The 19,262-nt window shown below is 34.3% G+C and overlaps 1 protein-coding gene across 1 annotated transcript in view; it reads left to right on the forward strand.

Annotated features, from left to right (window-relative positions):
• COL24A1 (collagen type XXIV alpha 1 chain) overlaps positions 1 to 19,262 on the forward strand; it is a 346,898-nt gene that overhangs the window by 57,714 nt on the left and 269,922 nt on the right. The window contains exons 9-12 of the mRNA XM_057714246.1: positions 6,557 to 6,601; positions 9,957 to 10,010; positions 11,023 to 11,067; positions 16,039 to 16,092. Of these exons, the coding sequence (XP_057570229.1) occupies positions 6,557 to 6,601; positions 9,957 to 10,010; positions 11,023 to 11,067; positions 16,039 to 16,092 (198 nt within the window). The remainder of the gene's footprint in view (positions 1 to 6,556; positions 6,602 to 9,956; positions 10,011 to 11,022; positions 11,068 to 16,038; positions 16,093 to 19,262) is intronic.

A 19,262-nucleotide genomic window follows, 5' to 3' on the forward strand; every position in this document is an offset into this window, starting at 1 on the left:
CATATAAAAGTTGAAAACGTGGAGATTACGTCATTGAGAATCTTTCTCAGTACATATACTACACAAGCATTCCTCACTTTGTGTGGTTCCAATATACACAGATTTCACTTACTGCAGTTTAATTAAATAACACCAGTCTCCCAACAACATGATTTAAATTTCACTTACCACAATATATTAACTGCCGTTAGCTGCCTAAAGTATAAACTTTGCTATGTTTTTTCCGCTTACAACTCACTGCATAAATAGATGTGCATAGAGATCAGTGAACAGTCACATTGTTTCATTCGGAATCTCTTGGTGATTGTACACTGCACATCTGTTAGTTCACAGGTAGCAGAGTGTGTAGCTGTGTTGCTTCCTTCTCTCTGTGATAAACTCATGTGACATTTTACACAAATGGATAATCAAAAAAACTGGTCAACAAAGATGAAAGTACAATGAAATAAATAGTGGTAACACAGAAACTGAAATTAGAATCAAATATAAGTGGAATTATAGAAGAAATAGCTGATCCTAGGACACTGCTGCCATTTGGGAGACTCTAGATACGCAGACAGAGAAACTAAATAAAGGCAAACTTTTTGACAGAAGAGGAAAGAGTTGTGATGAATAGGACAGAGATGTCCCAGAGGAGGTTACAACAGCAAAAACTTCACGTTAGAAGAACTCTTGGATCTATTTCATGATATTGAAAGTGCAAAGGATGAAATATATTTGGAATTGACCTAGAGAGGAGTATGACAATTTGCCAAAACATAGACTATATACTTGCTCAGTATGGTTATTCATACAAGAAAATTACTAATCAAACTATTCTTCATAAATTTTTTTCTAAGAAATGGGACTTTAATTCTCACAGCTTCTAATGTTTTAAATTACACTATACTAAATTAATATTAGTTTAACTTGTTTTTCATTTCCCTATGTAAATGTAACTGACAGTGAGACTTTTTAACGTTCTGACAAAAATGTTTAAAGGTCACAGGACAATTGTAATTTTTCTCATTATTAAGATTGCTTGACATGGTTTCAGTTTATATGATCGCCTTTCTGATCCTCTAGTACTGTGCAAAGCAAGGATGGCCTGTCTGTAAAAGGTACCACTGTTTTCCTTATGGATAAACATTTTATTTATGTATTCAAGTTTTAATTACTTGGGGGGAGTTCAGGTATATCCTTGAAGTTTGTTTCTTTTCCGTCCCTTAATATTTCTGATTTTGATTCAGTTTTATCTTTTTTTTTCTTATCCTGTGTGGTTACCTGTTGATAACATATTTGTTAGGGTTCACATTCTTGTTAAAATAAGATTTAAAATTAAAATCTCTGTATTAAATTAGATTCTAAGCCCCGTTATTGAAATTCTTGGTAAGGCAACTTTCCATCTCAACAAACATTGTGACAACCCTATTGTAATGAGTTTTTAATCTGTTCTAAGACAGAATTTGTAAATTTTTTCTATTGGCATTTCTTAAGACGTGTTCACATCAGTTTCAGTATATTCGTCAGAGAAAAATCATATGTTTTTAGTTACTGGACTTTTTTTGTTATTATTTCGACGTGAGTATAGGAATAACAATGACTCAAATAATATTTTCAAAAGAATACAATATAAACAAAATTTTAAAAATAAAGTGTCAGGTCCTAGATTGGAGCTATGCCAAAGCTTGAATGTAGGCATTTTTCCCAGGAACTTATTCCCTTTGTTTTTTGAAATGTTACAGACTAGTATTTAAGTAGAAGACAAATGAGGGCTATAGTCACAAATTAGGGGGAAAATGGAGGCTTTTATATAATAGTGGTGCTAACCCCAGTATATTATAGTAGAATAATATTACATTGAAAAATAACAAAAGATATTTTTTCTCCCACTTATTACCTTTCATTTCAATATTAAGAGAATTGAGATATCATATTAAATACTTAGAATCTGTTTTCCCCCAAGTAACTCTCAAGTTCCTCTAAGTTTTTACATCAATTCATTATTTATCCAAATCTTTCCAACAATTAATTAACGAACACTTACTATATTCTAGACACTGAGGATACCACCTTGAATAAAATAGTTAAGAAGCTTAAGTTTAAACTGTTTAAGGGGCTTATATATCATCTCCAACTCTGCCCTCAAATCTAAACTATAATCATCTTGCACCTAGACTGTCATAATAGCCTCCTAGCTGACCTACTCTCTTTCCATTCTGTTGATCCCAGAGTTCCCATCTTTGTTTCAGGTCATATGCCCATGGGAGCCTGAATCTGGTTTTTCTCTGATACATAGATCAATGTTACTTGAATTCTTCCTGTGCCTCAAAGCCTGAATTGACTCTTATAAATGCCTTTGTTTTTCATTCAATGAAAAGTGGGGAAAAAAAAGTAATGACTTTCTTAACAGATTCAAATAATTGCAGAATGCTGACAGTTAAAAGGAAATTTAGCAGTAATTTGATTCAGTGCTGTCATTTTACAAATGAAGACTTTGAAATTCAAGATATAACTAGTTAGTGGCAAAACTGGATCTAGAGCTCAGTGTGCCTGGTCTTTTCGTTATTAGTAGTAGGAAACCAAACCAAACCAAAACCATTTTGTTTTACTCAGTCTCTTTTGATTGCAAAGAAGGGAGACTTAGGCTATCTCAAGGAAGAGAGAATTATTTCAATCCTCTCTACAGCATTAAGGGAAACCAGGGACCCATGGAATCTAAAAATAGGTACTGTAATATGACTTGGTCTCATGGAGACAGGCACTGATTCAAAGAAGCTCTGAATATCTTAGCAGCGTTAGTTTGTGGATCTTGGACTGTATTTTTCTATTAGTACTGCTACTCATCTACTCTCTCTGCATCTGCCTTTTTGTGTTATCTGGCTTTTCCTCTGACAACAACTTTTTCTCAACATAGTTTTTGCTTACTCTAAATTTTTTACTTATACTTTGGCTTTCTTCTCTTCCTCTTATTCTTTCTTTGTCAGTCTTTCTAGCTTCAGCTAAGTACCTAAATCAATCTTTCCTTCCTTCCCTTCCTTCCTTCTTTCTTTTTTCCTTCTTTCTTTCCTTCTCCCCTCCCATCCCCTCCCTCCCTCCTCCCTCTCTCCCTCCTTCCCTCCTTTCCTTCCTGTTGAACTTTATTTTAAAAAAGATTTGACTGGCCCAGCTTGACCCTGTTCAGGCAAAACTCTCCATTCCAAGTGGCCTCATAGCCTACTGGCCAGACTTGATGTCGGCTTCCCTTAGATTGAGTGTGATCTCCTGTGACTGAGGTTCGAGTGAGCTGAGGAAGAAAAGATCATGACTGTTCGGTGCTGCCTTGTTTTTAGAGTCTGTGGGTGAAGAAGAATCGCTTCAGAGGGAATTGTACATTCAGAGGATATTATGATCAACATGTCTAGTTCACTGTTTTAAACTGCTTCAGGGAAAGAAAGCTAAAGAAGTTGTGGCATCACTGCATTCTGTTTCACCGGGGCTGGGGAGGGAAGAAACTCTGGTCAGAGTAACAGAGAGTGGCCAAAGAAAGGGAAGCATATAGTTACACTCAGTGGTTCACAGAAATAAAAATGAGTAAATAAATATGGAAGCACAGTGTTTTTTGTTTTGTTTTGTTTTGTTTTTTTAAAGAAAAGGAACTAGGCCCATGGCAGAGAGTTTCCCTACCTATGTACCTCTCGCCCTGGCTCCTCATTTCTCATCTTCTGGATGCTCTCTTGGGAACTCCATCCTTCTAAGCCACTGCCACTATCTTAGTGCTGAGGACATTTCTAATTTCCCATTGAAAAAGTGAAAAAACTTAGCTTTGTGGATATTTTTATTTGTAGAATCCTGTGTAGCATTTGGACAACTGAGAACAATGTCTCCTATTTTGTAATTAGGCTGGTCTTTAGCGATCTTAAAAAAAAGTATCAACTCAGAGTGAAACTGTAGGTATATAAAATGCTATGGGTAAATGTGTAACTTTAATAATACCATGATTATATGACATATGATTCCTTTTGTTGATTTGTCTTGGTTGTCTATAATTAATGTTTGAACATTTGATGAGAATGAGGACAGCTTACGTTTGAGTCTGAGACAAATACAGGCGTGTAAAGTAAGTAGAAGGGTAGGTTACTCAATTCTTAAGAAATCTGTCAAACCAACATGAGTCCACCTTACTGCCTACATGACTTTGGTCTCATCATTTAATTTCTCATCTGTAAAATGGGGAAGATAGCTACTTCATAGGATTGCCATAGAATTAGCTTAGGTATTTGGAAGTGGCTGGCGCAGTGTCTGGCACATGAGGTGTCTGGCTCAGTGAAATTTCTCTGGCCTGCCTTCCTTTTTCCTCCCTCTTTTTTTCCCCCTTCTTTCTCATGGTCACTTCTCTGATCTCTAATAGCCTAATCACAAAAGAACAGAGCTTCCAGAGGACAGGCCATTTCCTCTGCCCTCTTGTTTTTTTCCTCCTTTTATTCCCTTATTACTGATATGCTTACATATGCTGATCACACAAAAATTTTTGTCTTCAGCTTGCTTTCTTACATTTCTGGTCTTCTCTCTGGTTCCCAAAAGGCCTCTGTACTTAAACATTTACTTTTGCTTAAAGTTTATCACCTCAGAGTCTGCTTAAATCATTTCTTTATTTTTCAAATAGGCACCTCTTCTAAGTTCCCCGTTGTCTAACCAGAGCATCATTTCCTTCTCTAATTTATTAATCCAAGATCATAAACCCTCAGTGATTAATCGTGAATGACTATTTTCATTCTGTTGAAAGAGACCCCAAAAACTTCAGTTTGCAGTATCCTGAGACCCCAAAAACTTCTGTTTGCAGTACATTAATTTGAAGTTTCTGAGATTTGTAAGCTATAATTTATCTCAGGTTTTTGAAGTTTGCTTAAAATTCTAAGAGGTTCTTTTAAAAAGGAACTTTTTTTCTTCTTCTATATACAGCAAAATCTAGTAAACAGCAGGTTGATTTACTGATTGTTGATTAGAGCTGTACAAATATACTCCAAAGTGTCCTTTCTTTTTTCCTGTCCCTTCTTTTAGCTTCCTTTCTTTTGCTCATAGAATATCTTTCTAAAGAATAAAGGTTACTATTTCTTTTATATCTTTGGATGTTGATGATAGAGAGGAAGATTTTATTTCGGTTCTCATTTGGAAAATTTTTTTGTTACTAATTTCTCTTTTTTTATTGCAGTATAATTGATGTATAAAATTTGTTACTGATTTTTTATTGGAGTATAATTGCTTTACAATGTTTTGTTAGTTTCTGCTGTACAGTGAAGTAAATCAGCTATATGTATACATATATCCCCTCTCTCGGACCTCTTCCCCCCCCATCCCACCCATCTAGGTCATCACAAAGCACCAACCTGAGCTCCCTGTGCTGTACAGGTTCCCACTAGCTATCTATTTTACACATGGTAGTGTATTTATGTCAAACCTAATCTCCCAATTCATCCCACTCTTCCTATACACCCTGAGAAAACCATAATTCAAAAAGTCACATGTACCCCAGTGTTTATTGCAGCACTACTTACAGTAGCCAGGACGTGGAAACAACCTAAATGTCCATAGACAGGTGAATGGATAAAGAAGATGAGATACATATATATACTGGAATATTACTCAGCCATAAAAAGGAAGAAAATTGGGTCATTTGTAGAGATGTGGATGGACTTAGATACTGTCATACAGAGTGAAGTAAGTCAGAAAGAGGAAAACAAATATCATGTATTAACGCATATATGTGGAATCTAGAAAAATGGTACAGATGAACCTATTTGCAGGGCAGGGATAGAAACACAGATGCAGAGAACGGACATGTAGACAGCTTTATAAAACTCTTTTTAAAAAAATATTTATTTGGCTGCATCGGGTCATAGTTGCAGCACACGGGGTCTTTCATTGTGATGTGCAGGCTCTAGAGCATGCGGGCTTAGTTGCCCTGCAGCATATGGGATCTTAGTTCCCTGACCAGGGATTGAACCTGTTTCCACTGCATTGAAAGGCAGATTCTTAACCACTGGACCACCAGGGAAGTCCCTATAAAACCTTTTTTGATGAATCTGTGAGCAGTCTCTTTTTATTCACTCACTCACAGAATGTTATGACAATATTTTAGATTAGAGAAACTGCCTGGAAACTGCCTGACACTGCCAGTTTTTCAATAATTACAAACAGATTATGCTTGAGGGCATTTTGTTTCAGCATTAATGAACTAAAACCAACTTTTAAAAAGCTTCAGCAAAATTTAACAGATCCATTGTTAGATGCCAGCCTTTTTATAAAAGTTGCTTTTTCTAAAAATTCAATACTATGTAACCGTTTTAGTTGATAGCAAATCATTCAAATAACACAACAAATCATTCAAATAACACTCAAAAGAATTATTAATAAGAATTTATTATTTACAAAAATTAATTTTTATTAAATTAAAAGGATTACATTTAATAATAGATTAGTAAGAATTACATTTGTATTAATGAGAAAATCAAAAGTTGGGGTGAAAGACAACTGTGGTTAGTTATTTGGCTCAAATGGGTTTACTTTTCATAGCACGTCTTCACCTTTACCCTTGCAGGGTCTCAAAGGACATCCAGGGCTCCCAGGACTCCGAGGTGAACAAGTAAGTATTCTTCCTTTATAAGACTTGCTTCTTCTCCAGTGAAAAAGGCACACAGTAGGGGACTCCATTGAGAGATTATTTTCCCCCACTTAACTCTTTCAATTTTTCTTAGTGCTTTTTACTCTGTTTAGTACAGGAAAAACCTCTAATTTATTATCTATTAAATTTTATGGGTTTTTTTCCTTCACATCTTAGGCTGACTTTCACTACCTGCCTAACATGCTCCAGAACAGCAATCTTAAACTTTTGTTGTTCATAAACCCCTGTGAGAATCTCATAAATGCTATGTACCCTGTCCCTGGATTATCCATGCATATGCACACACACACACCTGATTTTTTTGTACCTTTTAGGGGCTTGCCTGTTCTCCAAAGTCTGTCCACAGCTGCTCGTTCCCTACCATTGCATGAAGGAATGCAAATTTTAACAACAGCCCAAATTAGAATGGCATATATGCTATTTGTTGTCCATTCTGCATATACACACATATGTAATAGTCAAAATAGTTTGCAAACTATTTAGTTTATGATCATGTTATTCCTTCTCTCTCCCACCAGAAAATAACATATCATTATGTCAAAGGAAAAAATAAAGTCATATCTCTTGTTTTCAATATAATGTGTATTAGGCCAGTATGAATAAATCGGTGAAAAGTGTAGGAGATTAGATACTAAGGTGACAAATCATTGTTGGAGATTTAACAAAGGGCCTCAGGAAGCCCTAAAGGGAGCTCCAGAAAGAAAAGTGATGGATTATCCCTGAGGGAAAGATAAATGAAGAACTGAAGCCAATTTTCTCTTTCATTCATGTTAAGAGGAATAGTGCACTCTGTTTAGTCCCTGAGGCACAGTTTTTCAGGGCTGCTAATTACTAGACATGGCAAACGAAATATGTATCAGTAGCAAGTAAAATCTCAGTTTCCTGAACATCAAACGAGTGCTGAGAGGTATTTGAGCATTTGTGGTGAAAAAAAATCAGAAGGGCAGGAGGGATTAGTTATGGGGAGGAAAAAAAAATCCCTAGAATACTGCTTTGGCAGAAATGTGTAGATTCTAATGAAGAACACCTGACATATCACAAGTGAAAAATTGACCATTTGTCAGTACTAATCAGTTTTCTCACAGCTGTTCTATAACCTAGTTCTGTTAGTATACATGTTACTGTTCTGACGGTGATATGCTTTTGAGAAGAGTCTAAAATCAATTTTAAGGTTGGAAAATGTATTAGTGGAATCAGTTCTATTTTATTTATTTCCAGAAGAAAGAAGATAAAATTGGTGATAACTGTGGGGAACAACTAAAATCATTTTGCATTTTAACTGCGGAAGCACTGTGGACATTAAAAGGAGCATAACTAATAAGCTAGGAGACATTCCCTTCCGGAAATTTTGTAAATATCTATAAACTGGTCAGCAAACATTTAGGAAAGTAATTATATCCTCTGTGCAAGCTCTAGTAATAAAGGCTGTCATTTACTGAGTCTTTATTAGTTGCGAAACTGTACTGCTGTTAACTGGAACTTCAAGTAGTATAATTATTCATTGAATATTTTTTATTGAATATTTCCATATGTTAACTCATTTAATGCTCCACAAGTCTAAGAATTATTGCAGTTACCCCTGCTTTTAAATATATTTTTACACATTGTTCTGTTTTCTCTACGCAATAATCCTGTGACCTAGTTATTATTATTGTATTTTACTAATGAAAAAACTAAGAGATAGAGAGGACCCGTGCTAGCAGTGCTGCAACTCTCAGTGAAGTCTGACTCAGAACGTGTGCTTTAATTCTTAGAGGGAGAAGTGGGATTGGGGCAGGTTTACTATTCCTAATTTTTCCAAGGGTGGAGATACAACTTAGTGTCTAAATTCCTCTGTAATTCTCAAAAGGCAACTTTTCACATTCTGTTAAGTCGTTCATTGACATATATGTACAGATGTCTGCATGTGTGTGTGTATATATGTATGTATGTAGGCATATGTGTATATAAGTGTGTCTGTGCATACACACATGTGACAACTTTTGTCAGATTGTCTGGGTTCACATCCAGGCTCTGCTGCTTACTGTGCCATCTTGGGCAAGTTTCATAACTTCTCTGTATCTTAGTTTCTTCAAATGTAAAGTGGAGAAAATAGTATCTAGCTCATAAATGTAAAGTAGATGTAAAGTGCATGGCATAGTGATTGGCGCATAAATAAGTGCTAAGTAAAGGGCAGTTGTTGGAACCAAGTGAAGGAAGGGGGAGACAACAGGGAGAATGAGAGAAAACAAAACTGAGAGATGGATTCTGGGAAAAGTGGAGAGAAGGACATATCAGGAGGCTGCAAGTCTAATGGAATGAGAGGGTGAAAACTTTCCACTGTGATGCTCCATTTGCCTTTTTCTTGGTCTGTTTTTTCTCTAGATTTTCTAAATTTTAGGAATTTTAAAGTGTTTCTATAGTTAAACCAGAGGTAACACTCTTCTGTATACTTCAGAGCAGAGGGGCAAAGAGCTAGTGTCTTTTATTATCTTTTACAAACAACAAATGAGAAATGAATTTTACATAATAAAGAATCTATGAAATTTATCACTGCTGTCACTATTTGAAGTTAAGTAAAGACAGCTCAACACATATTCTGGCATTTGGTTCACAAATTATTTAACAGACCTAAAATTTGAATAAACTGAATGAATGAATGAATGAATGAATGAATGAATCATGTATCAATGGAACAAAGTAACAACAAATGGAGGTATTTCTTCTCACTTTTCCACACAGTTCTGCAGCAAGTTTCCTTATGCCTTTGAGTCTCCATATATCAGCCTTCCTTAAGCAAACCTTGTGTTAAATTAGGCATACAAAGTTGTCAGTTCAAAATGAGTTTCCCATACAAAGTTGCTATGCGAATTTTTAGATAGACCTGTGTCATGACACAGATATTTACCACTTAATATGCATTAACTCATCTTCTGGAGCTTATGCTCCGATAATTAAGGAGATTTCAGGATGACTGAGACAAGAAGGAGTTCAATTTGTAAAGATACTGGTTATTATGAAATGTACCAACTCTTTCTCTAATATAAATTTTTATAAAATTTATGTATCACTGGATGTTTCCATCCTGGATTTGTCATTACTAGCCAGTGTCTCATTTAGGTCCCTAATCTAACAGTTATATTTATTTTTATTTAGCAATTTTGTCTCATTTTCATTTGAAATAGATGACTTCAATCAGATAAGAAATGTGCAGGACCCTTAGTATTTTTATATGGAAAAAATATTCTTTCCAAACTTGGCTATTATGTATGCACCAAATTTGTTTTATTGGGCTTCTTTTGACTCTGTTGTATTGTTTTATTATTTTTCATTTTAGGGAATTCCAGGATTCACTGGTAATATTGGTTCACGTGGTTACCTTGGCAGGCAGGTGAGGTAACTATGTTTAAACTTCTCTTTTTATGTTCCTCTTGGTTAATACATTGTATATTCTTTCAAGAGTTAATGTTCAAGTGATAATTGGTCTATTTTTATTAAATAATGAATTACTCATAGCAAAATAATTCCAAAAAATTCTAATATCAGAAGTGTAAAAAATCCTTCAAAAATTTTACTGCAGAAGATTTTGCTCAAAATGGGAGTGGGGTTTTTAAACAGGTTTGATGTGATATACAGTGGAACCTTCTAGGTTAAAATGCCCAGTGGGTTTATAAAATGTTGAAACAGCTCTGATCTTGCAATACTGCCACTGACTAAAAGGAAGTAATGGTATGAGTTAAGACTCTATATGATATGCAACATCTTTTAATAAAACAATTGTAAACACTTGGGACACGGTTGGCAGTGCTACACATAACACTATCTGAATACTTTGAACTGGATTCAAGTCTTTGTATACTGTTTTGAAAATTCATTCCAAATTTCATATTTATTTCCCTATAACTTCTAACTTTCTCTAACTACTTCATATAGACTAATAAGAGAACAAGTTTTCTTTCTTAGGCTTTCATGAATTGGTTACTTACTCTTGAAATTAATTACTCATTTAGCATACTAGAAAACTACATTTACATAAAGTATCGTTTTATATTTTTATATACTTTTTATATATCTAAAATATATTTTAGATAAGTTAATTAGAAGTCTTTTAAAAGAACGCAGTTTTCCAATGAGAAATAACTTAAAAATAATTTTTGTCTGACAATGTGTTTACTTTATTTAGATATCTAAAATATACTTGTGTATAGATTGTATAAAATGCCTCTTTCGGTTCTGAAATTCTAAAATTCCTTGAGTGTATATAGTCTTCATTAAGTATACAGAGTTCTGAAGTTTATACTTGTGAAAATGATACCTTTTATGTGCCCTTTTTATTAATCTATTGATCAGTAACTCTTTAAAAAGTACTGTAGTATGATGATGATGTCTTTTGTTCACACTAGGGTTTAGCTGGACCAGAAGGTAATCCAGGACCTAAAGGTGTACGAGTAAGTAAGCATTTTCATCATTTTAAGTATGCTTACATGTAAGTAGAATGAAGTATACAAAATACTTATTTTCACACTTCCATAAGAACTTTGAATGTAATGCATGTTTAGCCTGGAGAAAAGTAAGCTTATTTAATAGATATTTTTACTGTTAAGGCCACAAAGAGCAGTCTTATAGTGGTAGGTTTTACATCATTCTTTGATAGCTCCAACATCTACATCATTTATATTATTTTGCTAGCTCTTAGCAAAATGTCTAGTGTGTTAAAAGTATGCTCTATAAACATTTGTAGTATTATTTATATGAGAACATATATAGACCTAAGAAATCATGATGAAAGACATATGAAGAGGCAGAAAATTCATATTCAAGGCTGAGATAGTACAAAAAGTATCTGGAGTAAAGAAATATCTGTAGAGAAAGAAATAAGCTTATCACATTCAAGAACATACCGTTGCACTTCCAATCATTAAAGAAGTTGTTAGCCACTTTTAATCATCAAGAGAGAAAAAAAAATTACTGTGAAGTGTTATATAGTGTGCCACAAATTAAAATCAAAGCTGGTTTTAGGAAAAGTCAGTAAAGTTTTTGTTTTTAAAATTTTCTATTTGTAATAGCCAGTTATTTTCGAGAATCTACATCTGCCTTACATTATCTAAAATACCTTTTTGAAATAAGAAAAGCAAAACATATTTAAACAGTATGTGCTGTAATGATGCCTTAATTTAAAAAAAAATTCTTAAACATTTTCAAATACTTTATATGTGTTTTGCTCTCAGTCCCGTGAAGTAGGAGAACATGTGTATTGTCTACATTTTACAGATGAGAAAACAGCAAGCTGTGGAACTGACGTGATTTGACAAAGTCATAGCAGAACTCAAACCAACGTTTGATTGCATTTTTTGATGTTAAGATAATTATTTTTTAAAAGTAAATGTTTAAAATAAATCATTTTGTAACCCTCCTTTGGTATTTCTTTGTGTAATAATGTGCTAGGTGTCTCAAAAAGTACAAGTCTGTAGGCCTCTCCTGACCTTTTAGTGGCCCTGCTGGTGACACAGAATTGCCTCTACCTGGATATACAACCTTCAGTCCAAAAAAGCAAAAGCATATGTGTTTTTTTTTTTTTTATGTTCCTTGTTTCATTACACACTAAACTTTAGTAGTGGTGTTTTGAAAATGACCACAACCCCATATGATTTCTTTGGTGGGTGCTGCTGACATTTTATTTCTGTTAGAATCAGCATAATAATTATCAAGAAAGCTTTATGAAACACCTACATAATTACTCATAGCACTGTACCCTTTAAAATCTTTACTTGTAAAATGTTGTGCTGGTACTCTGTGCAGACTTTGTTGAGTAAAGGTCTGACACTTTAGCTCCTGAGTTTTTAGTTGAGCATTTAGTTTACTGATAAGTGTACATCAGTTAAGGTGTTTGTTCTTTTTCTTTATAAGCAAAACTCCAGTTGTATATATTAAAACAAAAGTTTACTGTTTTTAAATGTGAGGCCATCTGTAGCTGATGATTCTGAAAATACATGTAGCTTGTCATCATAATTGTTTTGGTATCAGAAATACTTTTGGATGCTTTATTTTATTTTTTTTATTTCTTATTTTTTTATAAATTTATTTATTCTTATTTATTGGCTGTGTTGGGTCTTTGTCATGTGGGATCTTCCCAGACCAGGGCTCAAACCCATGTCCCCTGAATTGGCAGGTGGATTCTTAACCACTGCACCACCACGGAAGCCCTGGATGCTTCATTTTAAAAGAAACCTTCCAGGTGCTTGGCTTTCAAGCAAACAGATTATAGATATTTTATCATTAAGTTAAGTAGAAGGAAATTATTTTTTCGCTTTTTTTTTTTGCTTATTCATACACTCTCTAGAACATAGTAATTTTAAAGGTGTTTTCCCTTGTCAAAGAAAGGTGCTGTCTTTCTATGGGACATCCAACTAGCTTTCACCCTCAGGAACTAAGTCCTTCCAGTGGTTCTTATTCCAGGCAACGTAGAAATGATTCCTGAGACACTTTTTAAAAAAATATATTGTGGTAATATATACATAATATAAAATTCACCATTTTAGTCATTTTTAAACGTACAGTTCACTGGTGTCTTAGTTCAGGCCGCTATAATAAAAATTACCATAGATTGGGTGGCTTAAACAACAAACATTTATATGTCACAATTCTTCAGTCTGGGAAGGCAGATCCAGTGTCTTGTGAGGGCCCACTTCTTGGCTTGTAGACAGCTGCCTTCCTGCTGTATCCTTATGTGGAAAAGAGAGCAACCGTATTTCTTTTATATCTTTTCTTAGAAGGGCTCTATCCCATTCATGAGGGCTCTAGCCTTATGATCCGGTTCCCTCCCAAAGGTTTCACCTCCAAATACCATTGTGTTGGGGATTAGGTGTCAATGTATGAATTCTGAGGGGACACAAACGTTTAGTCTGTCCCAGGAGGCAATAAGTACATTCACACTGTAGTGCAGCCATTACCGCCAACCATCTCCAGAATTTTTTCATCTTCTTAAACTGAAACTTTATATCTATTGAACAATAACTCCCCATTCTCCCTTCCCCCAGCTCCTGGCAACCATTCAGCTTTCTGTCTCTATGAGTTTGACTGCTCTGTGTACTTCATTTAAGTGGAATCATACAATATCTATCCTTTTATGACTGGCTTATTTCACTTAGCGTGATTGTCTTTGAGATTCATCCATCTTGTGGCATGCATCAAGAAAGCCTTACTTGTTAAGGCTGAATAATATTCCATTGCATGTATATGCTGCATTCTGTCTTTTCAGCTATTAAACATTTGGGTTGCTTCTACCTTTTGGCTATTGTGAATAGTGCTGTTCTAGGCATACAAATGACATTCACTTTTTTAAAACCTGAGTTCTTTCTTAATGTATACTATTATAGGAAATTTTATTCTGAAAAGTCACCCATTCTCTAAGTCAAAATAAGTAGACTTTATTTAGAATTGTCAAAATGCCCTACTGTAACTCTTCTTCAGATTCTTTTATGCCTTAGATTTTCTCTGTTTTCATAAAACTGCTGTACTTCTCCCATCTCCATCCATTTCAACTTCTTTGTGGTTCAGGGAAATTTCTCTTTGTTTTCTCCTCAGAGCTCTGTTCTACCCTTAAGGCTCCTGACCCACCTGCCCTTCAAATCTTGTATCATTCTATGAGCTCTTTCTGTGAGTCCCACATCTCCAGTTCCCTGCCAGGATAATTACATTTGAATGCCTCGTCATCACCGCAATCTCAAAATGAGTAACAGAACTCATGCTCTTTCTACTAAACTATTAGCTTTCCTGTTTGTTTCCCATATTTCTATCAGTGGTTACTGTTTGCTTTTCAGTCCAATATAAACCTTAGAATCATCTTTACCTCAGTCCTTAGAGATAGATACAAAGACCAGTTGAACCACTGTAATCCAAATGAATTATAAACTTCAAATTTGATTATATCAAAACTATGTCTTAAAGTTTTTTGATGACTCAGTATAAATTCCAAAGTTTTCTTCATTACATAAAAGACTTTTCATGATATAGCCACTGTTGCCTTTCCATCCACCCCACTCTTGCCTACCAATCACATAGAAGTATTTGCAATTCTATGAAAATGCCATGATATTTTATTTCGATTGATTGATTGCTTGATGACACATTGTTAGCCTTGCCTGAAATGCTTTCCTTTCCTTCAGGATTCAGCTCAAATGTTGCCTCCTCTGTAAAACTTTCCTAAATCTTCCCTCTAGGCAAAGTTGGTCATTCTGCCTTCAAAGTTTCTGTTGTATCTTGTATTTATCACATAATCATGTCACAATTATCATATGATAATTATTTGTATGACTCTTTTTCCTAATAAACTATGAACTTCTTGAGGGCACTGATTTATTTTCATTTTCATTTTTATAATTCCAATTCTTGGCACGCAGTGAGCACTAAAATGATGTTTTAGGAGTCAGTGAACCAGACTGATATTCCTTCAAATCTGGACCACTGAAATAGCATTCTAACAAGTTTTCCTACATTCAGTGTTTCCTGCCTTGGGTATATTTTGTATCCTGTCAACAGATTAATATTTTAGAAAAACAGCTTAATGTCAGGGCACTACCACACTCCCCCAACGTCCAATAGCTTCCAGTTATCTAAACTATAAAGTCTAAAATTCTTAGTCTGATATTTCAGCCTCTCCTTAATCTATTCTCCAAACTGCTGTACACTTTATTTATTAAATTGTTGAAACAGGTTATTATTTTCCACAGGTGAGCTCTGACTAAAGTATGGTAGTATAAAGTAATCGCATTGTTATTTATATGTACTCCTTGTTTCTCAGACCTGTTGGAATCTCCATGAGGGCACAATGGGTCTGCTTTTCTCCAAAGCATCTTACACATAAGAAACTGTCAGTTAACCATTTACAAATGCTCCCGGAGTCCTCTCTGTCTTGTCTCTGCTTACTGTAGTTCTAGTTGGAGTGTTCTTTCTCCATCCTCTGCTTATCAAGATTTTATTCCATAGGCCTATCTCAAGTCTCAAGTGCCAGTCTCCTTTGAAACCTTCTTTGATTACCTTTACCTCCTGCCACATCGGAATGAATCTCTTCCTCCTCTGTACCTCTTATTCTTGGATACCTCCATTCTGCCTTACATTTTAGTTAATTGTATATCTGTGTCTTCTGCCCTTTACAATATTCAATGTAGAAAAGAATTTGGGCTTGTTGATTTTTATTAGCCACCGTGTCTTAAGTTACGTTTACTACCTTTACATTTCCTACTGTTTTTTCTTTAATGAAAAGATTGATCTGTAACTTCTCGGAAAAAAACAACAAGGTTATTCAAACTGTTATGACTTATAATTTCATATTACTATGAACAATTTTTAAGCATGTCTATAATTAATTACAGGGTGAATATTTAAATGAGGTAATACAAAGATTATTTGCTTACTTTAAGGGTTTCATTGGCTCTCCTGGAGAAGTAGGACAACTGGGACCTGAAGGAGAAAGGGTAAGTCTATTTCCTTCAAATATTATTTCTAATGTGGTATGCTTAGAACAAAGTATAACAGGGTTCATAAACCCAGATGTCAGGCAGGTGATCTGACTGAGTGAAACAAGCCGGGTTGAAGAAAAGTCACCTACCAGAAATTTAATTAAACTCTCTTAAATTTTAATGAATTGTGTTTTAAGTAAGTGAGGTGATATAAAAATTTATGGTTAGCAATTTTAAATTTAATTTTTAAAAAACACAAATTGATATTATCTAATTGTGAAAATTTTATTTTGTAATTGATTTTTAATTTGAGTATAAACTCTTGACAGGTCTTGTATTCTGTAATGCAATGTATAATAAATCAACCTCAAGAGATACATTTTTTTGTTTGATAGTGGAAGATAGTTGTTCATAAATGTAGCTACTTGTGAGTAGAGTCTTTGCAGAATGGTTTGTGATACTTATAAAAATTAATCAAGACACACACAGAGTTCTGGCATTCCAACTTCATTGTATCTGGTTTTCAGTGCCATGTGTGGTTTGGTGATTTCTAGTTGCATTTCTTCATTGACACTGTCAATATTAATTCAAAAAGTAGAATCAAACATTATTAGCATGTTCTCAGGTTTGAAAACAATCATATTCAGAATTTAACATTTAACTCTATTATTATACAAGTGCTGTTCAGGCAAACTTTTTTTTCATATCTGGAAACTGATTTTTGCAAATCAGAGTAAGTCAGATTATTCTTTGCTAGATGAATATTTCAAATGTGTAGTTTTTGAGCGAGTGAATTAAATCACATTTTCTTGTAGTTACTTGTGAGCGCCTCCACAGAGAAGAAATATTCAAAGCTTAAATGTGCTGTAATGACAATCAAAATGTTTAGCCGTCTTTGGTGAGATGAGGTGAAGATATTCCCTTGGTGAGCACACAGGTCATTTCTTTCACTTACAAAAAATATCTCCAGTGTGATCCCACATCAAAGCTACTTAACTGCTATGTAATACAACAGACTTATAGATGATGTTTCCAATCTATCATGCAAAGAATTGAACTGCTTCTTATAGACCCCAAGGAGTATATACAGTTTACATTGTTAATTACTCTGCTGCTTATGATACAATCTTTCCCTGACCTGTTGGCCTGAAGTTATTTCTAGTCATTGATATAATAAATAAACCAAAATTATATGTCCTTGCAAAATGTCATCATCTTAGATTCAAGGATCCCCGTGACACTGATCATCAGTAGGCACAATGCCTATAATAATACTCAATAATTTTGACTAGTTTATATGAAAATATCAAGACTGTCTAAAATCATAAATATAAGACCCTTTTGTGATACTCTGCCTATTATGGGTACCATGTCCTAATATTATTAGGCTACTTCAAAATTCTCATTAAAACCATGAATGATATAGTTAACTGGGCTTGTTATTATGTTATGAAACATTTAAGTAGAGAAAATCAGAAGAAAATAATATAGTACTAATCACTCCTGAAAACAAATGGAAGGAAAAAGTTCTTTTTGAAAGTCAATAATAATGTATATATGAAATGTTCTCATATAATTCTATCTGCACTGTCCTTAGGTTTTTTGCTGAGAGTAACTGAAGCTGCTAAAGTTTTAGAACATAATTATTTTTAAATGCTTGGCTGTATTATGTAAAGATACATAAAATCCTCGTGAAATGAATCCTATTATTCATCTTTGAACTCTTTTTTTCAATAGGGAATATTAGATGAGTATTTATCAAGCACTGAGTTGAAAGTCAATGGATTACTTCAGCCATTGATATCTGCTAACTTATCTGTATATACAAAACTCCCAAGCTACATGAGATAAGTCTCTAAAGCTTATAAAAGTGATTATAAGTCTCAAGGGATTTTATCAATTTTATCAAGGGATTTTATCAATTTATCAGTATGCTTTGGACTGCAAGTGACAAAATCCCGTTGCAAACTGGCTTCAAAATGAGGAAACTTAAATGATACTGATAATAGCAAATGATTTATGGAATGGTTGTGTATATTTGCAGGCACTATGCAGATACTGCATATGAATTAGCTCCTTTAATCTCACAATACCCAGTGAGATAAGTAGTATTATTATACTCACTATAGATGAAGAAAATAAGACACACAGAGGGAAAGACTTGCCTAAGACTAGATACAGGTAATAAGAGCAGAGCCAGGATTTGAACATAGATATTCTGGCTCCAAAGGCTGAATACTTAAGTACTATGCCCTGCTGCCACTTCTTATGACCAGAAACCTGTAGGTTAGGTGAGATCCAGGCACAGTATGATACTGAGCGTAATGATATCATTATCCTTCTCTTCGCTTTGCCTTGACTAATGTTGGCTTTTCCTAAGGCTGGTTCCTCATATGATTGCAAGATTCCCAGTGCAAGGGCTAACTATGCCTTTGGTATGTTCAGCCAGAGAGACAAGGAGACAGAGAGGAGGTAATTGTCTGTTGGGTACAGAAAATAAGACTTCCTTTTTGTCTGGTTGTACCAGCTTTGGTGGCACGCCACCTCTGGACAAACAACTATCACCAGAGAAATGGCAGGATACCATTTGGAAATACAGATGGGATGGATTTCTGAATAAAATAAGGATTTTGTTATGAAGAAGAAAAGGGGCCACTTGAGTTAAGTTAATATATTGAAGCTTTTCTGAATATCACACCAGTTTAAAGGATAATTTATTTTTCCCTTTGGCATGCTTCATAAATTGATGTTTGAGAAAAAATAACTCATTAATTGATTCAACAAATATTTAATTTTTGAAGTATAGTTGATTTACAGTATTATATTAATTTTAGGTATAAAGCATCTTGATTCAGTATTTTAATAGATTTTATTTTATTGAAGGTTATTACAAAATAATGGCTATAATTCTCTGTGCTGTCGTATATATATCCCTGTTACTTATCTATTTTAAACACAGTAATTTGTATCTCTTAATCCCATATTCCTATCTTGCCCCTCCATCCTTCCCTCTCCCCACTGATAACCAATAGTTTGTTTTCTGTATCTGTGAGTCTGTTTCTGTTTTGCTATATACATTTGTGTGTTTTATCTTTTAGATTCCATGTATGCGGAATATCACATAGTGTTTGTCTTTCTCTGACTTATTTCACTAAGCATAATATTCTCTAGATCTAGCCACTTTG

This window comes from Hippopotamus amphibius, chromosome 1 (genome assembly GCF_030028045.1).
Source record: "Hippopotamus amphibius kiboko isolate mHipAmp2 chromosome 1, mHipAmp2.hap2, whole genome shotgun sequence".
Classification (NCBI taxonomy): Eukaryota; Metazoa; Chordata; class Mammalia; order Artiodactyla; family Hippopotamidae; genus Hippopotamus; species Hippopotamus amphibius.